The sequence below is a fragment of the Pelecanus crispus genome, chromosome 1 (genome assembly GCF_030463565.1).
Source record: "Pelecanus crispus isolate bPelCri1 chromosome 1, bPelCri1.pri, whole genome shotgun sequence".
NCBI lineage: Eukaryota > Metazoa > Chordata > Aves > Pelecaniformes > Pelecanidae > Pelecanus > Pelecanus crispus.
Genome location: NC_134643.1, coordinates 127,431,582 through 127,450,080, shown reverse-complemented (window position 1 = coordinate 127,450,080; position 18,499 = coordinate 127,431,582). Strand labels below are relative to the sequence as shown.

General features: G+C 40.4%; 1 protein-coding gene across 4 annotated transcripts; it reads left to right on the top strand.

Annotated features, from left to right (window-relative positions):
• The first annotated feature begins 341 nt into the window (after window positions 1-341).
• U2AF1 (U2 small nuclear RNA auxiliary factor 1) lies at window positions 342-16,105 on the top strand. Of its 4 annotated transcripts, XM_075712941.1 has the most exons (9): window positions 2,969-3,050; window positions 3,262-3,318; window positions 5,184-5,214; window positions 5,797-5,863; window positions 10,059-10,108; window positions 10,723-10,821; window positions 12,030-12,163; window positions 12,509-12,601; window positions 15,672-16,105. In XM_075712941.1, the coding sequence occupies exons 1-9, from the start codon at window positions 3,004-3,006 to the stop codon at window positions 15,808-15,810; spliced, it is 717 nt and encodes a 238-aa protein (XP_075569056.1). In that variant the 5' UTR covers window positions 2,969-3,003; the 3' UTR covers window positions 15,811-16,105. The 4 variants fall into 4 exon arrangements, with proteins under 4 accessions (XP_075569043.1, XP_075569048.1, XP_075569056.1 ...); XM_075712928.1 differs by lacking the exons at window positions 3,262-3,318; window positions 5,184-5,214; window positions 5,797-5,863 and adding exons at window positions 342-409; window positions 6,674-6,740 and having other exon boundaries at window positions 2,963-3,050; XM_075712933.1 differs by lacking the exons at window positions 3,262-3,318; window positions 5,184-5,214 and adding an exon at window positions 342-409 and having other exon boundaries at window positions 2,963-3,050.
• Window positions 16,106-18,499: the final 2,394 nt, after the last annotated feature.

Genomic DNA, 18,499 nt, shown 5'->3' with positions numbered 1-18,499 from the left:
GCTCTCCCCTGCGCTCGGGCGGCGGCAGGGCGCCAGCCCAGACGGACACCGGCCCAGGGCCCTTCGGGGAGGGGGGGGGGGGGCGCGGCCGGGCCCGCTTCAACCGCAGCCCGGCGGCCCCGGCCCCTGCGCATGCGCGGCCACGGCACCGCGTGGCGCGAGCGGCAGCCGCGCGCCCCGCCGGCGGGGGAGGGGAGGCCCCCGCCGCTCCCCCAATGAGGGGGCTGGCGGCAGCGCGCGCATGCGCAGAGAGCCGCGCCCCACCACCACCCCCCCCCCCGCGGGGCTCGGGAGAAGTGTTTCCGGCGCGGCGGCTGTGACGTGCGCGGTCGGCGCCGGGCTGTCCGGCGGGCGGGCGGTGGGAGATGGCGGAGTATCTGGCCTCCATCTTCGGAACAGAGAAGGACAAGTGAGTGGCCCATCCCCCCTACCCGCGCCGCTCCCGCGGCTTCGGCGCCCCGGTGGGGGGGGGAGCTCGAGGGCGGCCGGCGGCTGGCGGCGGGTTCCGCGGGGCGCGGGGACGCGCAGCGCCCGCCGGGGCGGCCTGCGCCCGTCGTGGCGGTCAGCCCTCCCTACCCCCCCCCACCCCCGTCTCCGCGGGGGGACCCGGCCCCGGTTTTTTTTTCCACTCCCGCCTCAGGGGCCTGTGGCATCCCCGGCACCGGGGCGCGCGCCCGGGCGTTCCGCCACCGCCGCGCGCTGGAACGTGGCGGTGCGCGGCCGCGGAGGGAAAAGGAAGCGAGGCGGGCGCGCTCCCATTTCCCCTCCCCCCCCTCTTCCCCCCCCCCCCCCCCTTTTCCCCCTCCCGGGCCCGCGGCGCGGCGGCCCTTCCGCCCCTCCCCCCCCCCACTCCTCCGCTGGAGGGCGCGTGCGCGCGCCGCCGGGGACGGGGAGGGGCGGGAGGGGGCGCGCGCGCCCCGCAAGGCCGCGTGGGGCCTGCGCGTGCCCGCGCCGCGCCGCGCGCCGCCGGCCCCGCCCATGCGTTTCCCTCTCTCCTCCCGGGCCGGGCTGGGGCTGTTCTCCTCGGGGACTTCCTCCTCCTCCTCCTCCTCCCCCCCCCGGTCCCTCCCTCCCGGCCGCCATGCGGGCGTGCCCGCGCCTTGTGGCGCGTTGCCGCCCCCCGTCCCCGCTCCCCCCCCTTCCCCTCCCCACCCCCCCCACCCCCCCCCGGCGGCGGGCGGGAGCGGTCGGGGCCGCTGGGTGCCGAGCTCCCCGCCGCCTCCTGCCAGAAAGGGCCTCCTCTTCCCCTTTTGTTCGTGTCTCTGCGCCTCGCAGCAGCCCGAGAGCTTCCGCTCTGCTGCAAGGACAGCGACTGGTTATTTCTCCCCCCTCCCCAGGGTGCGGAGGATTTCCCCGACTGCTGCATCCTGATCCTCAGGCTTCTGCCTGCAGCCTTCCACGCGTCGGGAGCGCCTCTAGTTTCTCTGGTTGTTGGAAGCATACTTACAAAACCCTCCTAACGAAAATTTGGTCACCGTCGGCCTGACCAAACCAACGTGTTTTTCCACTCGTAAAAATGAAAGGGGGCATCGATGTGCTACTGGACTAAATTACTCTTGTCAGCCTCTGGCCGTGAGGCTTCCGTTTTCCTTCTGCTTTGTAGTGCTACATGCCAGTGCCAATTCGCTCGTCTGTCAGAAAAGCAGTATCGGCAGCCTCTCTTGAGCTCTGTTACTGTAGCATCCTTTCCAATATAATGCATTACAGTTTAACGGTATTAGTGCATGCCGATACGGCAGGCATGCAGTTCCTGTACTGGTCTTATTTTCTATTCAAAAAGCAAGCAGAACTCTCCAGAAAGTGTCGAAGTTGGAGGCACTATCGGAAATTTTATAGTTAGGGGTTTTTTTTGTTTCAGGATAGAGTTCAGAAAAGACAGTAAGTATATTGTACTGCTAAGAATGTATTTTCAAAAACATAATCAAGAGTAAGCATGTTAAAACTTTGCAGTAGAATGTTTTGCTAGAGATCAGATGTGCTTTAGTACTTTAATATTTCTCCTTTCCATGAGTTGATGTTGGTTACACAGGATTGTGGAAAGAATCACTGTTAACTATGAGCATGGGAATAATGATCTTTCTTCCAGGAGAATTCATATATTTCACTTACACATATATAGCCCATAATAGTTTTCTTGCACTTCAGAATTTTGCATTCAGTTTTCCCACTCAAGGTAACTAAACTCCTTATGGTTTTCTGTCATCGTTCCATGTGAATTACACTTACATATGAAAGTTTTACTGGCATTCCTAAACCAGCGTAGTTTTGAAGGTGTCATTAGATGATAGTTAACTCAAGAAAAGCTTGTGGTTTAAAAAAAAAAAATACTAAAAAATTAGTAACTACATCTGTGGAAATGGCTTAATTAAATGAGTTTATTTTGCTTATGTGTATTCTCTCTGTAACGTGATTTTTCTCTTACCTGAATTATTTCAAATACTGTGTTGGCGGCAGCCTGAGTTACCCTTAGAGTGTAACTTTTAAACAGGTGGTCTATAAAACATTAGGTAGGTGCAACTGTATCAGCTTTAAAGCAGGCTGTATTGCCTACGGTAGAGGGTTGCATGAACTAAGACACAACCATACTGCTCATAGTGTAACTTTGCAGGCTGTTCTTCACAGTATATCCAATCACCCAGTGAAACCGATAAAAAGGCAAGAATGGAGAACCAGAAGGGTAAAACAGTAGTGGTCTCTTCTGTCCATGGTGGTGTCGTGAATGCACTTGGGGTTTGAGTAGTGGGTGAAAGTGATCAGGTGACTCGCTGTAAATTAGGAGTAAAGAGGAATGAATATGAATAGGTTTGCTGTAATGCTTTCCTATACTGTTTTGATTTTTTTTTTTTTTCTGTGTTACTTCTCCACATCAAGATAAAGGCATTTAGGGCATATGTTTTATAGGAATTGCATCTTAATGTCTTTCTATTCCAATATGTAACTACTTCGGTTTTTTTACTTGCAGAGTCAACTGTTCATTTTATTTCAAAATCGGAGCTTGTCGTCATGGAGACAGATGTTCTCGGTTGCACAACAAACCAACATTTAGCCAGGTTTGTTTTCCTTTTGTTTTCTCTTTCTTGTGGAAGTATATTCTTGCTTCTTTAAAACGTAGATTCTCAGATACAAGTGAGTAATTACTGAGCTCCAGATTAACTAGTTCACTTTTGGCCCCAGTTTATATGGGTTTTTGCTTTTTTGGGGGTATTCCATTTACTTCTCCCAGCATTTCTAATTATCTCCTGTCACCCTTAATGGCTGCAGGAAGCGATGCTGTTGTAAGCTTGCCTGTAGTAGAGACCAACCAGTGCTAACTTTCAGGTGAGTGTGCCTTCTCAGTGGTGTTTAGGCACTTAAACCATCCCAGATTTTTTTTAATCACAAACAATGGCAGCATGTTCCACCTGTCTCAAAGGTGTGAACTTAAGTCCTTTATGCATATAATAGAAGAAAACTAATTACTAAATAAAAGTGACTCTTCTGTCATTATATTTGCTCTCTGACCCAGGCTCTTAAGTTTCAAGAGTAACTTACATACTTGCTTCGAATGTGAAAGAATTGTGTCTTGAAAACAACTTGCCTGGTTGCTGAGGGTGTATATGTCAGTTGACTTTACAGATTATTTAATCTTTGGCTACGTGAATGTTGTTAGATACACGGTATGTGACTGCATGTCTGCCAAAAAAAAAAAAAAGGTGCAGTGGGTGATAGGGTTTTTATTATTATGAGCTCTGTAGTTTTCAGAAGTTACATTCCTGGAGAGCTGCATGCTTTGCCTTTTTCTATCACTGCTGATTATCAAAGTATACAGGTAAATAGGTTTCTTTGGGAGTGTTGTATAGAAGTAGCGCCTATGGAAGTTGTTGCATTACGAGCAGTTTTACCTACAAAGGTAAAGTTTATGTAGCAGTGGAGTCCTCTGCAAGTTCATTTTAGCTGACTTGGACCAGGATTGATTAGAACGGTGGACTGGTGTTGGTTTGGGGAGAATTAGGGAGGCAGGTGCTATCGACGTGACTGGAGTTCAGAGCCATGGTGCTCTTGAAGTTAAACTTTGCGAGTGGGTAGAGTAGCTGAAGGCGGGGGGGCTGTCTAGGTTACTGATCGATTGGGATCACTGCTGGTACTTCATTTACAAGAACAGTTTTCCACTTCTGGGAATTTAATAATTTTTAATGTAAATATTGTATCTCGGAAAGAATATTATCCACTTTCAAAACTACTCCATGTTGCTGACCTACATGGAGAGCATGCTGAAATGTGATTGGTTATTTAGAGACCTGAATTTAGGTAATTGGCTACTAGAAAATATTTCTAAATTGGACAACTTCCACAGTAGTTGTAGTTTGGGGGTTTTTTTAACTTAAAGACATCTTTTTTCTTGTGTGCAACAACGGTTTCCTCTGTCGGGGCGGTCTGCAGCTTTGCTTTAGAAGCTGCGGTTAGCAATGCCAGCTGAAGTGGGTCAGCAGGGTGTGTCAGATCCATCCAGTGATGCCTGGGATCACTACAGCATCGCACCTGGCAGATGTGCTGTATTGTAATATCTCAAATGTACCTGGCAGATGTGTAGGGTTCACTACGGAAATCTTTATTTGTATGCAGATTGGTAATCAGCTGTGATAGAAAATAGAAGAATAGATATCTTACTAATGGGAAGTTACTGGCACAATATTTTTATCTTGGGTTGCTATTGCTGGTGCAGCTACTTTACAGAAGAGCTGTGTTAGGAAAGGTCGTGCAATCCAGGGTGATCAAATTACCTCCAATCAGCAGAAACACTGTAACTATATGCATGTTTCTGGCTCTCTCCAGTTGTAGGCTAAAACATAGTTATTTTAAACCTGGGCCACGGAAGCACAAAGCTTTGGTTGGTATGACCATACCCATTATAAAACAAGCGTGTGATTTGAAATGCAGTGTTACAGATTTTTTTACGTGTTAAGTGGGCAGCATATGTAGGTATGACATTGCTGGTCCTGTGACTTCTTTAAGCTCTGAATTCTTACTGTGACTAATAATGTGTAAGCTAAAATTATTTGGGGATTGCGATTCAATACTAACTAACATTGAGCTTGTATTTTAAGTAATCAAATTTCAATTTTTGAGCTGCTTACAGTGATATGGACGTTTGGAATTTTTTTGTAATATTAGTTTACTAACTTAAACATGGTTTGTTTTTTCAGACAACTTGATTTTAAGAAGAACGGTACAAATGTAAGGTTTCAAGTCTGCCTGGGCTAATTCTTCAAGTAAAAAGCAGAAGGGCTAAAAGGATATTGTCCTTATTTGAAGGATCGGAAACATGTGAACCTATGATGCTATTATATTATTTAAACAGAAATTCCACCAAGAAATTCCTGATGCACAAAATGAGACGTAGCTCTTGCCCAAAAACCTTACTGTCTGGTGTAACGTTTTAGATTCTGGCATTATGTATTATATGCTGTGCACGTAACATTCTTTTTTCCCCTAGACTTACAATACTGAATCTGGTCTCGAAAGCTAGGCATCTCCATAATATCATGTAGTTTGACATTTTAGGTTACTGTGCCTTACAACTCCCATATTGAGGATAGCTGTTCAGACAAATGCAGCTCTTTCTTGGTGGTCAATTAAAACTGTTTTCATAATATGATGGTCTGGATGCAATTTTGGAAGATACTCTGCAAATACAAAAGGAAGTCTTAAGAATAAAATATTACTTTTAGCTGTTTGCAAACAAGTTGTCTCTTTGCAATTGTCTATTATATGCACAGCAGCCAGTAGAATTCCCCTTTTTATTTTTTTTCCCCGCAGACCATCTTGATTCAAAACATCTATCGTAACCCCCAAAACAGTGCACAGACGGCTGACGGCTCACACTGTAAGTCCCACAGTTGGAGAAATTTTTTTAAAGAATGGTGTTAAAGAGCCCACTCCTAATTATGAGAAAATAATGTTGGCTTCTGAGCTGCTGACATAAAGCTGTTGCAAACAGGACAAGTGACGGAACTCTTCTTGCGCATAGATCAAGAACTTGTCAAATGTGTGCAATTCAGAATGCAGAATTGACTGCATAAATTGGACTTGATGCAGCTTTTCTTTTGCACTGCAAAGTGAAACGATTGCTTAGTAACACTGCGTTCTTTTTAAAGGCTTAAGCTGCAGACATTTCTCAAATTCTTGATTTAACAAAAAAAAAAAAAAAAATAGGTATATATGTGATGTACGGTAAGTTTCCCAAAACTGTGGGTTTTCTTTCATCTTAACTTTTTTAGGAAAATGGAGATTTCATGCTATGCTGTAATTATTGTATTACTTGCTTTCCTGGGGTCTTGCTACTAAGAAACCATTCAGTAAAACCAAATGCAAACAAATTATTGTGCTTGTTATTTGAATACTGTGTTTGGATACCACTTATTACGTATCTGCCTGAAATAATGCAAAACCCCTCTATAGTAACATTGGTGAATAAAATTAACAAAAATACAATAATGGAGTATCATGAGATCTCTATTACTTTACAGTGTTAGGTTGATTCAGAAAGGTCACCAGCTAAGTGAAAGTTCTCCTTCTTGGGAGAGAATAACCACCTCTCTTTCAGCACAGACTCGGCTAAAGCGACCCTAAAGGAAACCGGTTTCTTGTTAAAATTATTTTCCATAATATAAAGTTGTTGCGTTTTGTATTTCAGACCATTGCCCTCTTGAACATTTACCGTAACCCTCAAAACTCTTCCCAGTCTGCTGACGGTTTGCGCTGTAAGTTCATACAAGTTCCTTCACTGGTTCCCTGGGCTTGATTGTCAGAGCTCAGTGTCGACTTAAGCTGGTCTACCATTTTAGTTTAACAGATCAAACTGACCACGTTTCATTAAATGTGTCCAAACCAAACACGCACACCAAAAAAAACCCCGAAAACTTTTTTGTCCCACTCACCTTCCTCCCTACTCCCAAAACTGTGAGGGGAATCTGAATACCATCTATTAAATCAAAAAGGGTTGAAATTGTACTTCCCCTGTAAAGCAGTCTTGGTTGCACTGCTTTCTTCCCTCCGCCTTTCTCCCTGCCAGTTGCCTGCATCCTAGGAATGCTTTTCTGTATGTTTTGTCCTATCCGTTAGGTTCCACTGTCTAAAAGAGCAGGACAATGACATGTTGACTTCATCCAGAACAAATTTCCTGCTCTCTAAACGTTAAGAGAACTTGAATTTTAAGCTTTCAGACTCCATGCGGAAATTTGTCCTAGGTTATTGCAGCTTCCATTTAGAGTCTACTTTGGAAGAATACACTTTGACTGACAAACGCTTCCCTTCTGGCAGCTGTCCTTTTTGGATAGGTGCATGCTTAAAATTCCTTCCATGCTTTGAAAATTCAGATTCCAAAACCCAGTTGCATATTTACCTAGGAAAATATATCTTTAAAGTACTTTTGAGGAGGGGAAGGCATTTGGGTATGGTCATGAACTAATTTAATGACTCCTCATGAGGTAGGAATGGGCATAAGAAAAACACACCTACTGTGAGGCTGGCAGAAGTTAAATGACCAGGATTGTTGATCTGCGATTACTGATATGTCATTGTGATTGAATCATCAATATTAGAGTAAGATTAAAAACAGAAAAGTTTTAGGACCAAAAAGGATCGGTGTTATTTTCTAACTAATATTTCTTGTTGAAGTGAATATTGACTGTGTGGTAATAAAGCTTTGTTTGGCTATTCCTTTTTTGACTGTTGGATTGTAGACTAGTTCAGATTAGTTACCAGCATTTGATTAGACATGCTTTGTGAAATCAGCCACTAACTTGAAAGTCAACACTGTCTCTTCTGCTTCTAAAAATAATAATGGCCCAATTAAGTAATTTGAGTTTTTTGTCACACAATCAAGCTAGATACGTAATGAGATATGTAAGTGTGTCTAGATGCTTGAACAGTTCTATTGGTTTGTAGGCTTTCTTGTTGCGGATGCTTAGTAGTTAATGCTGTTTCAGTAAACCAAAAACCGTACGGTTGGGTATTTCCACTCTGTCCCTAAATTCTCAATGCGCTGGTAACTAATTTGCACAGAGTTACAGCAGTTTGGTCTGTGGAGCTGTTTAGATTGTACAGCTGCAAGAGCCTTGAACAGATTCTCTAGCGTTCTAAATGCTGGTATCCAACTCCAGTTTGTCATGGCAAGCGGATAGCTATTGAACAGAGCCTAACTGTACCTTCTGTGGTAGAGCTGGAGCTCTGTTACCAGTAGGTTTGCTGAAACTCCTGGCTCCCTGGTTTTTCGATATTTGTCCCTACTTAAGTACTGCATGTATTTTAAATGGATAACTTGGGTAGCTATTTAATGCTTTTGTTGTTGTTGCTTAACTGTCTTCCTTTCTATTGCCGTCGTAGAGGATTAACCTTAGTTTTGAACAGCAATAGTTTTCCTGAGTATTTTAATTAGTAATTGGGCTTCTCAAGGTTCAGATACCGGTAGCCCTGGAGTATGAATGTTTGTAAAGCCTGTGCATATGTATGCTTCCCACTTTAGAAGGACGTTCAAGTAGTCATTAACTAACTGTTGCTTATGATCTCTTAATTTGACAATGGAATCTCCTTACAAGTTTTTAGCACTTGTCCATCTGGTAAAAAGTAGTAATTCCCAGTGTGGCTCACAGAGCCCCTGTCTGATATCTTTAAAAAAAAAAAAAAATCCTTAGGTATTAGTAAGCTGTTATCAGTGGTGTTGGCAGAACCTTGGGAATATAGTTAAGTATTAAACTGTCTAGAAATACTGGTTTAATGTTTGATATTCCTTAATTTGCTATATAACCGTGGGGAAGAAGAAAGTTCTTAAAAGCAAACGTTTCAAATGCCGAAACGTTGTTAGCCTAAACTACATAACAAGTGCCCCCTAGCCTTCTTCAGGAGGTGAGCTGGGTGCAAGAAAAGTAATTGCAGTTCCTGAGAGTGTGGCTGGTTAATATTAGAGCCTTTGAAGAAAAAAGTAAAATTCGTCCAAATGGTAATATTAGCCAAAAATTAATGAGCCCAAAGCATCTCTTTTTTTTCATAGCAGCCTGAAGTGAATAAACTCAGCTTTGTTGGCTCAGTTTCTTGTCTTTCACGTTCTGCGAACTAAAACAGTAGTGTTTGTAATTTAAAGGCTAGAATATTTTTCTAGCATAAAATGCAGGGTTCATTTTAAAACAGCTCCGCTTGATCTTAATAAACCACTTAACTGCTGAAGAGCTAATACATTAGGCTTTAATGTATACAGCTTAATGTAGTTTAAAATGCTGTAGACTGGAAGAAATAAATCATTTTTATATTCTTAATGCTTTGAAAAATCAGCCAAACTTAACGTTGTTTTTTATAGCAGCAGGCAAGCAGCGCTCATTTGTAAAGTCCAGCTTGGAGCATGAAAATAATCTAACCTGAATATATGGCTGGCTTGTCTTGCACTAAAAGGTGTTCTGCAGGACTACGGAAAAATTAAGTGATATTCAAAATTAAACTAGAAAATTGCTCTCTACTGCAAAGCATTATGGTACCCTTCTTTGAGGGCACTGAAAAAAGTGTGTCATTTCAATAACTATTTTGAGCAAATTTTAAAAAATTCTGGGCTATGTTACATTGTGAACTCTCAAATTCTAGTGTATATGCTGGAGAGGTGGACATGTTAAAATGAAATTCTGCCTTTAGGAAGAGGAACACTAAATTGTAATCATGCTTTAAAATACACAAATGTAACAAAGCACTTGCCTTCTGTTTAGGTAAAATTGTTGGTAGATAGAGGGTGGGACTGTACATTAAATTTAAGTGATACTTCAAAGTAATTCCTTTCCCCTTCCTTTAAATTTGTGGCATACAAGTTTGGCTCTGATTAAAACTTGTTTTGATTTGATCATGTCAATGTAATGTTTTGACATATACTTTGGGGATTCAAAGCTCTTCACACATACTTATTTTTAATATTCCTATTAGTTAGCTCCATGCTATATGGTGTCTTTTATGCTCCAGACGGCCTCTAGATTGTTTTGTAGTATGATCAAAATCTCTTCTTCCTTATAGGCTCTAATCGATATGACTCTTGATTTTTACAGGTGCTGTGAGTGATGTTGAGATGCAGGAACATTACGATGAATTCTTTGAGGTATGTAAAAGATGTAAAAATGCATTAAAGTGTTCATGGATTTGTTGACACAGATGAGTTAGATGGATTCAGTGTATAGCACAATTAGATGGATTCAGAGAAAAGTGCTTGTTTCCTCAGGTGTTCGTATAAAACTTACAACTTTCAGTGCTAAATATTTCCTGGTATAACCTTGGGTTAGTTTGGCTTTAACTTTACTGTCTATAATAGACTTTGTTTAAAAGTCAGCAACTTAAGCAATGTAGCATTTTGATTCCATAATCCCCTTCTTTCCTGTAAATTTAAAATATACTTAATTATTTGTATAGTATAATTAAGTATAACTATAGCATTGAGGCTTATATGTAGTGTTTTCAGTGCATCTTATGTATTCTGTAAATACTGTATGCGTAATATTTTCCATAGGTTTTTATTGTATCCTCTTAGTGCTGTACTTACAGATGGACACAGTACAGGCCAAGCAAGTACTAATTTTAAAATCAGAAAAAAAAAAAGGTTTTGTTTTGCCTTTTTTTAAGGAAGGCCTTCTTTTGTACTTACTAACAGCCAAATGCAGTACTTCTATACTTATGACTAATGTACTGCAAACTTTTAATTGGTTGCTTTGTGCTTAGGAGGTCTTCACAGAAATGGAAGAAAAATACGGTGAAGTTGAGGAGATGAACGTTTGTGATAACCTTGGAGATCATCTAGTTGGAAATGTATACGTAAAGGTAGGATAGAGACATGTTTATATAATCAATGGGGGTGGTATTTGTTGTTTTATAATTTTTAAAACAATTAAATTTAAAATAATTTTTAAAAATTACTGTATGCTTGTAGGTTTTGTGAGAGTAGCTCTTCAGGATATAAGCTCCTCTCGAACTTTGCAATATGAAGTAGGAAGAGTGAAAATGTGAATGGAATCTGAAAGAAATTTTAAGAGATGATGAGAAGCCTTCTCAATAGTCAAAATCTGTGTCATTTTCATAAAGATTAAGACTTATTTTTTTACATTGTTATAAGCACAGTCATCACTGCTGGACTGTTTAGTTTGCCGGAATTAATTTGGCATCTGTCTTCCCATCACACTGCCTTTTAAGCATTTTATTATGAGCAGAGGTTTATCTGCAACAGGTGTGTTTATTTTCTAACTTCCCAGTTAAACAAAACATCTTGTAAGCAGGTTACATTTGGCAGTAGCTGGGTGGTTTAAGGTGCAAACTGGAGCACTTAGGTTTAGCTCTTAAAAATCATTGGTATCTCTTGAATAATGAGTACAAAGTTGTCACCTGCAGAAATTTTATTTTGTGTACACAGTGTTGGGAGGTGTGAGAGTGTTTGAATATTTTTATTGTACATTTCCTTCACTGGAAAGTATTTTCATGCATAAAATTCTCAGCTGTGTAGGTCATAATCAGAAATAACAGCTGTCTGTAAAGATTTGCAAGTGGTTAGCTGTGAAAAAGAATTTCAAATTTAAGTTTTATATTCATCGTAAAACAGGAGCAGGTTTTTGTAAATTCTAATTTAAATGAATGAGAGCCCTAGTTCTCATGCAGATTTCTCTTAAATGTTTGGAAAAAATCCATTACATTTGGAGCATTAGTGTTCTAGAAAGTTCTCTTAAGTATTTGTGTTTAAAATTGTACTGAGAAAACACAGTATTTTCTGTCATATCTTTTAATACAAGCCACAAAACTTGAAAGACCAAGTAGAACATAATAAAGAGAAAATATCCATGTTTGATTAGCTCTGAGTCCTGATTAATGAAACGCTAGTGTCTTTACCCTTGATTTGATGGACTGTCCCAGGAACTCTGAAGTAGCTTCTAGTTTCGCTAGTCCTAAACCTCAGATTCAGCCCAACTGATTTGATAGGAATCTTCAGTCTACTTCAGTTGCTTTTCTGTAACATGACAAAATGTTAATTTTGCTTTTAGTTTCGCCGTGAAGAAGATGCGGAAAAGGCTGTGATTGACCTGAACAATCGCTGGTTTAATGGACAGCCCATTCATGCTGAGCTTTCACCTGTGACTGACTTCAGAGAGGCCTGTTGCCGTCAATACGAAATGGGGTAAAAAGTGACTTCCTGTTTGCCTATGTCAGTTTCTTTGAAATGCTCACACAGAGTAGGTGGTTGCTTGGGTGTGGCTTTTAGGTGTAGCTTAGTATGGGAAGAAAACCACTTCAGGTAATGTTAATATGGAGGACCTGCAGTCAAACTCTTGACTTTTGCTGTCTTTGTAGGATTTTTTGATCTAGGAGTGAGTCAGTGTCACTAAATGATGCTTGCAATTTACTGGTTTTAATGTTAAGAGGTGATTAACTTCTAGATGGCTAGAGATCTACTAGGGCTTGGGGCAAACAGATACCGTGTAGAGCTGGGAGTTTCAACTGTGTCTCTTGAATTCTGTTTCAGAGAGTGTACACGAGGAGGTTTCTGCAACTTTATGCATTTGAAGCCCATTTCTCGAGAGTTAAGACGCGAGTTGTATGGGCGTCGTCGTAAAAAGTAAGTTTGCTTTTAAACACGATTAAAACAGGTAAATTAAGGATCAGTTGCTGAAAACTCTGAAGGCAAACCTTTAAGCTTAAGTCCTCTCTTGTTTTTTCTAGTGCAGTTCTGACACTTGCTTAATGAAAGGGCCTCAAATAAAGCTAGCAAGTGGCCAGTTTAGAACAAAGGAATAGGTCTTTCTTTTAAAAAAAAAAAAAAGAAAAGTTACAGTGCTTCTTGCTCTCTGGTGCTGTGGATGCTGAAGGTTGATTTGGTTTTACAAGAAAGCAGGGTTCAAGGAGAAGAATATTCACTGAGTTACTAAGTAGGTGCATGGGACCTACCTGTGGTTCAGGTCTCCAAACTGTGAACCGTTACAGGTGGACATTATTTGGGAGAAGTATTGCTTTATGCCTCTTCTCTATTTTATTGTCTTCCAAATGTATTTGCTCGTGACCTTTGTTAGAGGCAGGCTATTTGGCTAATGGGCATTTTGACAGGATCAGATTGGCTGCTTTCAGTGTTATACACAATCAAGCATATCTATAGATTATATTCAGTACCCAACCTTACTTGTTTTTAACAATTAATGACTAACTTTCCTTGCCCATGTTCATTCCTTATTGTTAGTAACAGGTGATCACTGTACTGAGCACACTTTTTATTAACGCTAGCCTCACAATGTGACCCTTCTTGATAGGAATTCTCAGTACGACAAAGGAATAGTAATTTTGCTTAATGGTGAAAAAATATTGTGATAAGTACATTCTATTTATTTATTTATTTATTAAGGTACCTTGTAGAAAGGCTTATACCACCGCTGTTAACTATGATACCTGTCTTGTGGATGGTTCATTTTGATCTGGGTTCAATCTGCTTGCTTCTAGGACCTTGCTATTTAGGATAGGCATATAAAATTGTTGAGCTTCCTTTTACGTAGAGCACAATTTTGTAGGTTTCTTTCAGTCACAGAAGGAGTCTGGGATTGTGAACATGTTTTTCCTTTAAATGTTTCTAATTGGCAGTGTCTTAGAATTTGTGTAGATGAATTTAACTTTGGAAAATGTAGATTGTGTTGCTTAGGCACATGTATTTGTGCCTAAATACTTTCCTAAAATACCCCAATTAATATTAATTTAAACTTAAATGTAAGCTTTTAAGATGTTTGAATGATTTATGAAAAAGACAAAGTATGTTCTTGTATTAGCCTTTTGGTCACTTTTATGAATCTGGATCTCTCAGTGTTGTGGTTTAACCCCAGCTGGCAACTTAGCACCACACAATCACTTGCTTACTTCCCCCTGGTGGAATGGGGAGAGAATCAGAAGGGCAAAAGTGAGAAAACTCGTGGGTTGAGATAAAGACAGTTTAATAGGTAAAGCAAAAGCTGCACACGCAAGCAAAGCAAGACAAGGAATCCATTTACTCCTTCCCATTGGCAGGCAGGTGTTCAGCCATCCCCAGGAAAGCAGGGCTCCCATCACGTGTAACAGTTACTTGGGAAGACAAATGCCATCACTCCAAAGGTCTCCCTCTTCCGTCTTCTTCCCCCAGCTTAAATGCTGAGCATGACATCATATGGTGTGGGATATCCCTTTGGTCAGTTGGGGTCAGCTGTCCCAGCTGTGTCCCCTCCCAACTTCTCATGCACCCCCAGCCTGCTCTCTGGTGGGGTGGTGTAAGGGGCAGAAAAGGCCTTGACTCTGTGTAGGCACTGCTCAGCCATAACGAAGATATCCCTGTGTTACTAACACTGTTTTCAGCACAAATCCAAAATGTAGCCCCATACTAGCTACTATGAAGAAAATTAGCTCTATCCCAGCCAAAACCAGCACATTTGGACTTAGTAAGGCTAATTAAAAGGTGTCACCTTCTACTGCAAGGAAGATGAGACTTGTGCGTTTGGCTTTGGAATATGGTTGTTTTACCATAGACTGCAGTTGGGCTATGGGTAAAACAAAATAGCTGAATCCTCCATCCAGTTTTTGTCTTTATTTGCCCTATTTAAATTCTTTGTGCAGCTAAAGCTGTCACAGCTTAGCAGTAAGGCTTGATATAAAAAAAAAAACACCACATTCATGTCAAATGGGGTTTCACAGGTAGACTGTATAACCTAGACTGACCTGAAAGTAGTTCTACACAGAATGAAATATATCAGAGTTTTTTGAGTAGAAAAAAGGAGGATAATCCAGAACTTCTGAATAATAGGTTAATTTGGTAATTCTGGACAGCTCAGTGGTTTGCAAGAGTTATGTGTCTCTAGTAGCAAGATTTGTCACCACACACACTCCCATCCCAAAACATCTCACCATGGAACAATATTCTCCAAACTTAAGACTTGTAGCATTTGTTTCCCTGAGCTTTTTAGTTCTGCTGTAATTTCTACATGTACTTAAAGCTGTACTGTTTACCTGTTTTATAAAATTGACTTTTCTAAAATGCTTAAAAACATTCCAACCACTCTTTTCCTTGGCAAGTGCCATATAAGCTATAAATCCATAGTAGCTGTGTCAGCAATACATTCTGGGTGGCTTTAGCTTTCTTCCTGAATTTAAGTCATTGACTTCAGAGGCAGGGAAGATTATTTGCAAATGCTGATAGCTTCTGGAAGGGGGTGGGGGGGAACAAGAACAACAAAGATAACCGAGTTGTAATTGCTAATTAATGCAGTTGATTTAGTAGGAGTGGACTTACAAACAGCTGTAGGCTTTTGCTGTGTTGTTAAGAGCTATTCATAACTGCAAAAGCAGGTGTCCCTTTCTCTTGCTGCTTTAATTAACAGCTGCGTAACAGCACGTTTGCTTCCTCTACATGCCTTTCCTTAAGTTTTGCACACCCATTATAATGGATGACTGGCAGTGAACAGTTGAGTCTTTTAACAGGATGTGTTGACTCCTCAGTATTAAGTTTGTTCAGTTTGTAAATACATCGTTTTGCAGGCTGAGTGCCAATTTACCAATCCTTTTAATGCCACGTTGTCTTTCCTCTCCCTCGTTACTTACATCCTTAAGTGTTCTACTATGTGGTACTGCAAATAAATTGCTGAATGTGATAAAACAATAAAATGTTTAAACTTTCTTTGAAGGCATAGATCCAGGTCGAGGTCCCGTGAACGTCGGTCTAGATCCAGAGATCGTGGTCGTGGAGGTGGTGGTGGTGGTGGAGGAGGACGTGAACGTGATAGGAGGCGGTCAAGAGATCGTGAAAGATCTGGTCGATTCTGAGCCATGCCATTTTTACTGTATGTCTGCTAGAAAGTGTTGTAGTTTGACCAAACAAGTTCATAATGAGATTTTTTTTAAAGATGGGCTTCTGAATAAAAAATTTGTAGTGATACAGTATTCTTTGTGTAACTTGTTTCTTGTGGGGGGAGTCTTTTTAATTGTCATTCCTCTTGACGAATACCTGGATTAACTATGCCTGAGGGAAAGGTGGTAAATGTATTGGAGGAGCGCCAGTTTTGGTTTGTTTTTTTTTTTTTTATTCGGGTTTAATTTGAACTGTTGATGAAAATGTGCGTGTATATAATATAAAATATTATATACATAGTAAAAATAATATACTGCTTAAGAAACAGTTACATAAGTTTCCCTTTTCTGCTATGCTGTCTGCTTATTTAGGTTAGTTTAGGCACATTTAAAAGGAAGGCTGTGCAAAATGCATTTATTTACCAAGTAGAAACGCTTAGTTACAAAAATGTATGTTTGTTTGTTACCAGAAGTCTGTGCTCTGTCTATCAATGTGACTGTGGCATTTACAATAAATCCAATTTCTTGGTGTAAAATCTAAAGCCTATTTTCTAAGCACTCTGGAGTAGTTGAATTGCTACTCCTGGCTGTGCCAGAGTTCATAGTTCAGTTTTTTTTATGATTCTTGACTAAATTCCTTGTCTTTGGCTGGAAAGAAAGTTGCCTAGTACAGTGTGGAAAAAAAAGTAATATTTTTATTGCAATGATTCATAATAGGCAGGTGAGGTTTTTTGAAAAAATTCGTGCTCCATGCAACATGAAACATAGGATCTATTGAAGGAAATGCAAGGTCCTAAATACAAGGACCAAATTTCTTAACAGACTTTCTTTTTTCCACTCTACTTTCTCTTAGCTGTTTAATGAAATGCATTTCGTAAGCGTTCAGGGTCATAGGAAACTAATTGGATGCTAGTGGAAAATAATTTTTTTCCACCTTTACTCGCTTTCTGGTAGTCTGAAGTGCAATAAAAGCTAATGGACAGATGGCAGTTTCTTCATAAATGACATCTTTTTCTGTCTGAGTTTTAATTGAATTGCACAATAGCTATATATCGTAGGTTGTGTATCTCTTAAGGAGTTAAAGCTCTAATTGAAATGTTACTGGAACATCTTGAGAGACAATTTGTACAATGGCCAACTTGCAGTTTAACTTCATGTATGCTTTTACTCAACGTGTAACACAGTAAGAAGTTTTGGTCAGTGGTCATATTTCTGCAAGATACAATATACAATCAGATCTGAAAGATATAATACAATATAGCTTTCCAACGGGGGAGAGAATTTAGTAGTGCTTTTTTAGTTCCGAGTTGGATAACTTGCTAAATGATAAATCTGCTCCTTGATTACTTAAAAAAAAAAAGGAAAGAAATAGAAAGGATATGAAAGCATTACATAGCCAGATTAACACACCAGCTGCTCTCTGCCTCCAAAATAAGTATAAAACCATTTTGCTCACTGGAACTCAGAGTTGGCAAACAAAATAATATTGAAAAATGAGCTTTTTCTAAATGAATCTGCTTTGCCTCTTACAACAAAATTCTTGCACCAATTCAATTTGAATTTATTTTCTTCTCACTGGATGGTTTGGCCAAGCAGATTGTGGAACTTCCTTTGCCAGTAACCTTTTTAAAGAAATGTATCTCTCTCTGTGAAGGTGGTTTCACTGCTTATGTTTTGTTGCAAGTACATAAATCAAATTATGCTTTCTTTTCACTAGAAGAAATTGAGCAGTGCCTGGCAATAAATGGCTGAACTGAAACCTGTGGTATTTCTGCTAGGCATTAGGAATTTAACTGATAATTTGTTCTTGCCGTTTACAGGATATTAATCCAGTTCCATTTCCTCTTCAGTGAGATTTAGGATTATTAGTGAGCTAATTTAAATTTCGAGCTCAAAAAGGTGAGGATAGTTTTTCTGTTTTTAAAAACAATATCTAGTATAATGTGGATACTATTTAACAAGATTTAAGATCTTTTTTTACACAGATTAATGACACAAGCTGATTTGCTCCACAAACAAGTTAATTTTGAACTAGTATAAATGTGTCCCTATAACAGCTTTCATCTGTTTATCTAAACCCTGTTAAACTGCAGGTACATTTTTGTGTGAACAGACAGCAGAAGGCTGGTTTCTCCCTCTCCCCCTCCAATACAGTTTTTCTTAAGAAAGCACTCTTGAATTCCACCAAATGCATCATTTTATGGTCTGTTTGCACAGCTACCCAAAAATTAACCACACAACTGGAATATGTCATAATGGGCACTGAAAGCAATGGATTCTACTAGATACTTGAAGGAAAATCTCATGCATTGATCGTTACCTGACTGTGTAATGATTACCTAGTGACAGCATTCAGCATATAAACTAAGCTTATGACATATCTTCAGTTAGGTTCACCTTTTAAGACTATTCTACCAGTAAAATTCATCAAACTTGAAATTTAAACTGCACAAATCTGGTTAAACACTTGTATGTGGTAGTCCAAGCTGCATTGGTTTACCAGTACAAACCAAGTGGAAATTCTACCTCCCCCTTGTACTATTGCTCACAATGGAGTAAAATTGTTTTTCCTCTCCTTCCCAAAGGTGTACCTACTTCTCACAAATCCTTTGTTGTTGACTCTTCTGTTAAACAGTGGATCTTAATTTATGGAATTCCTTTACCT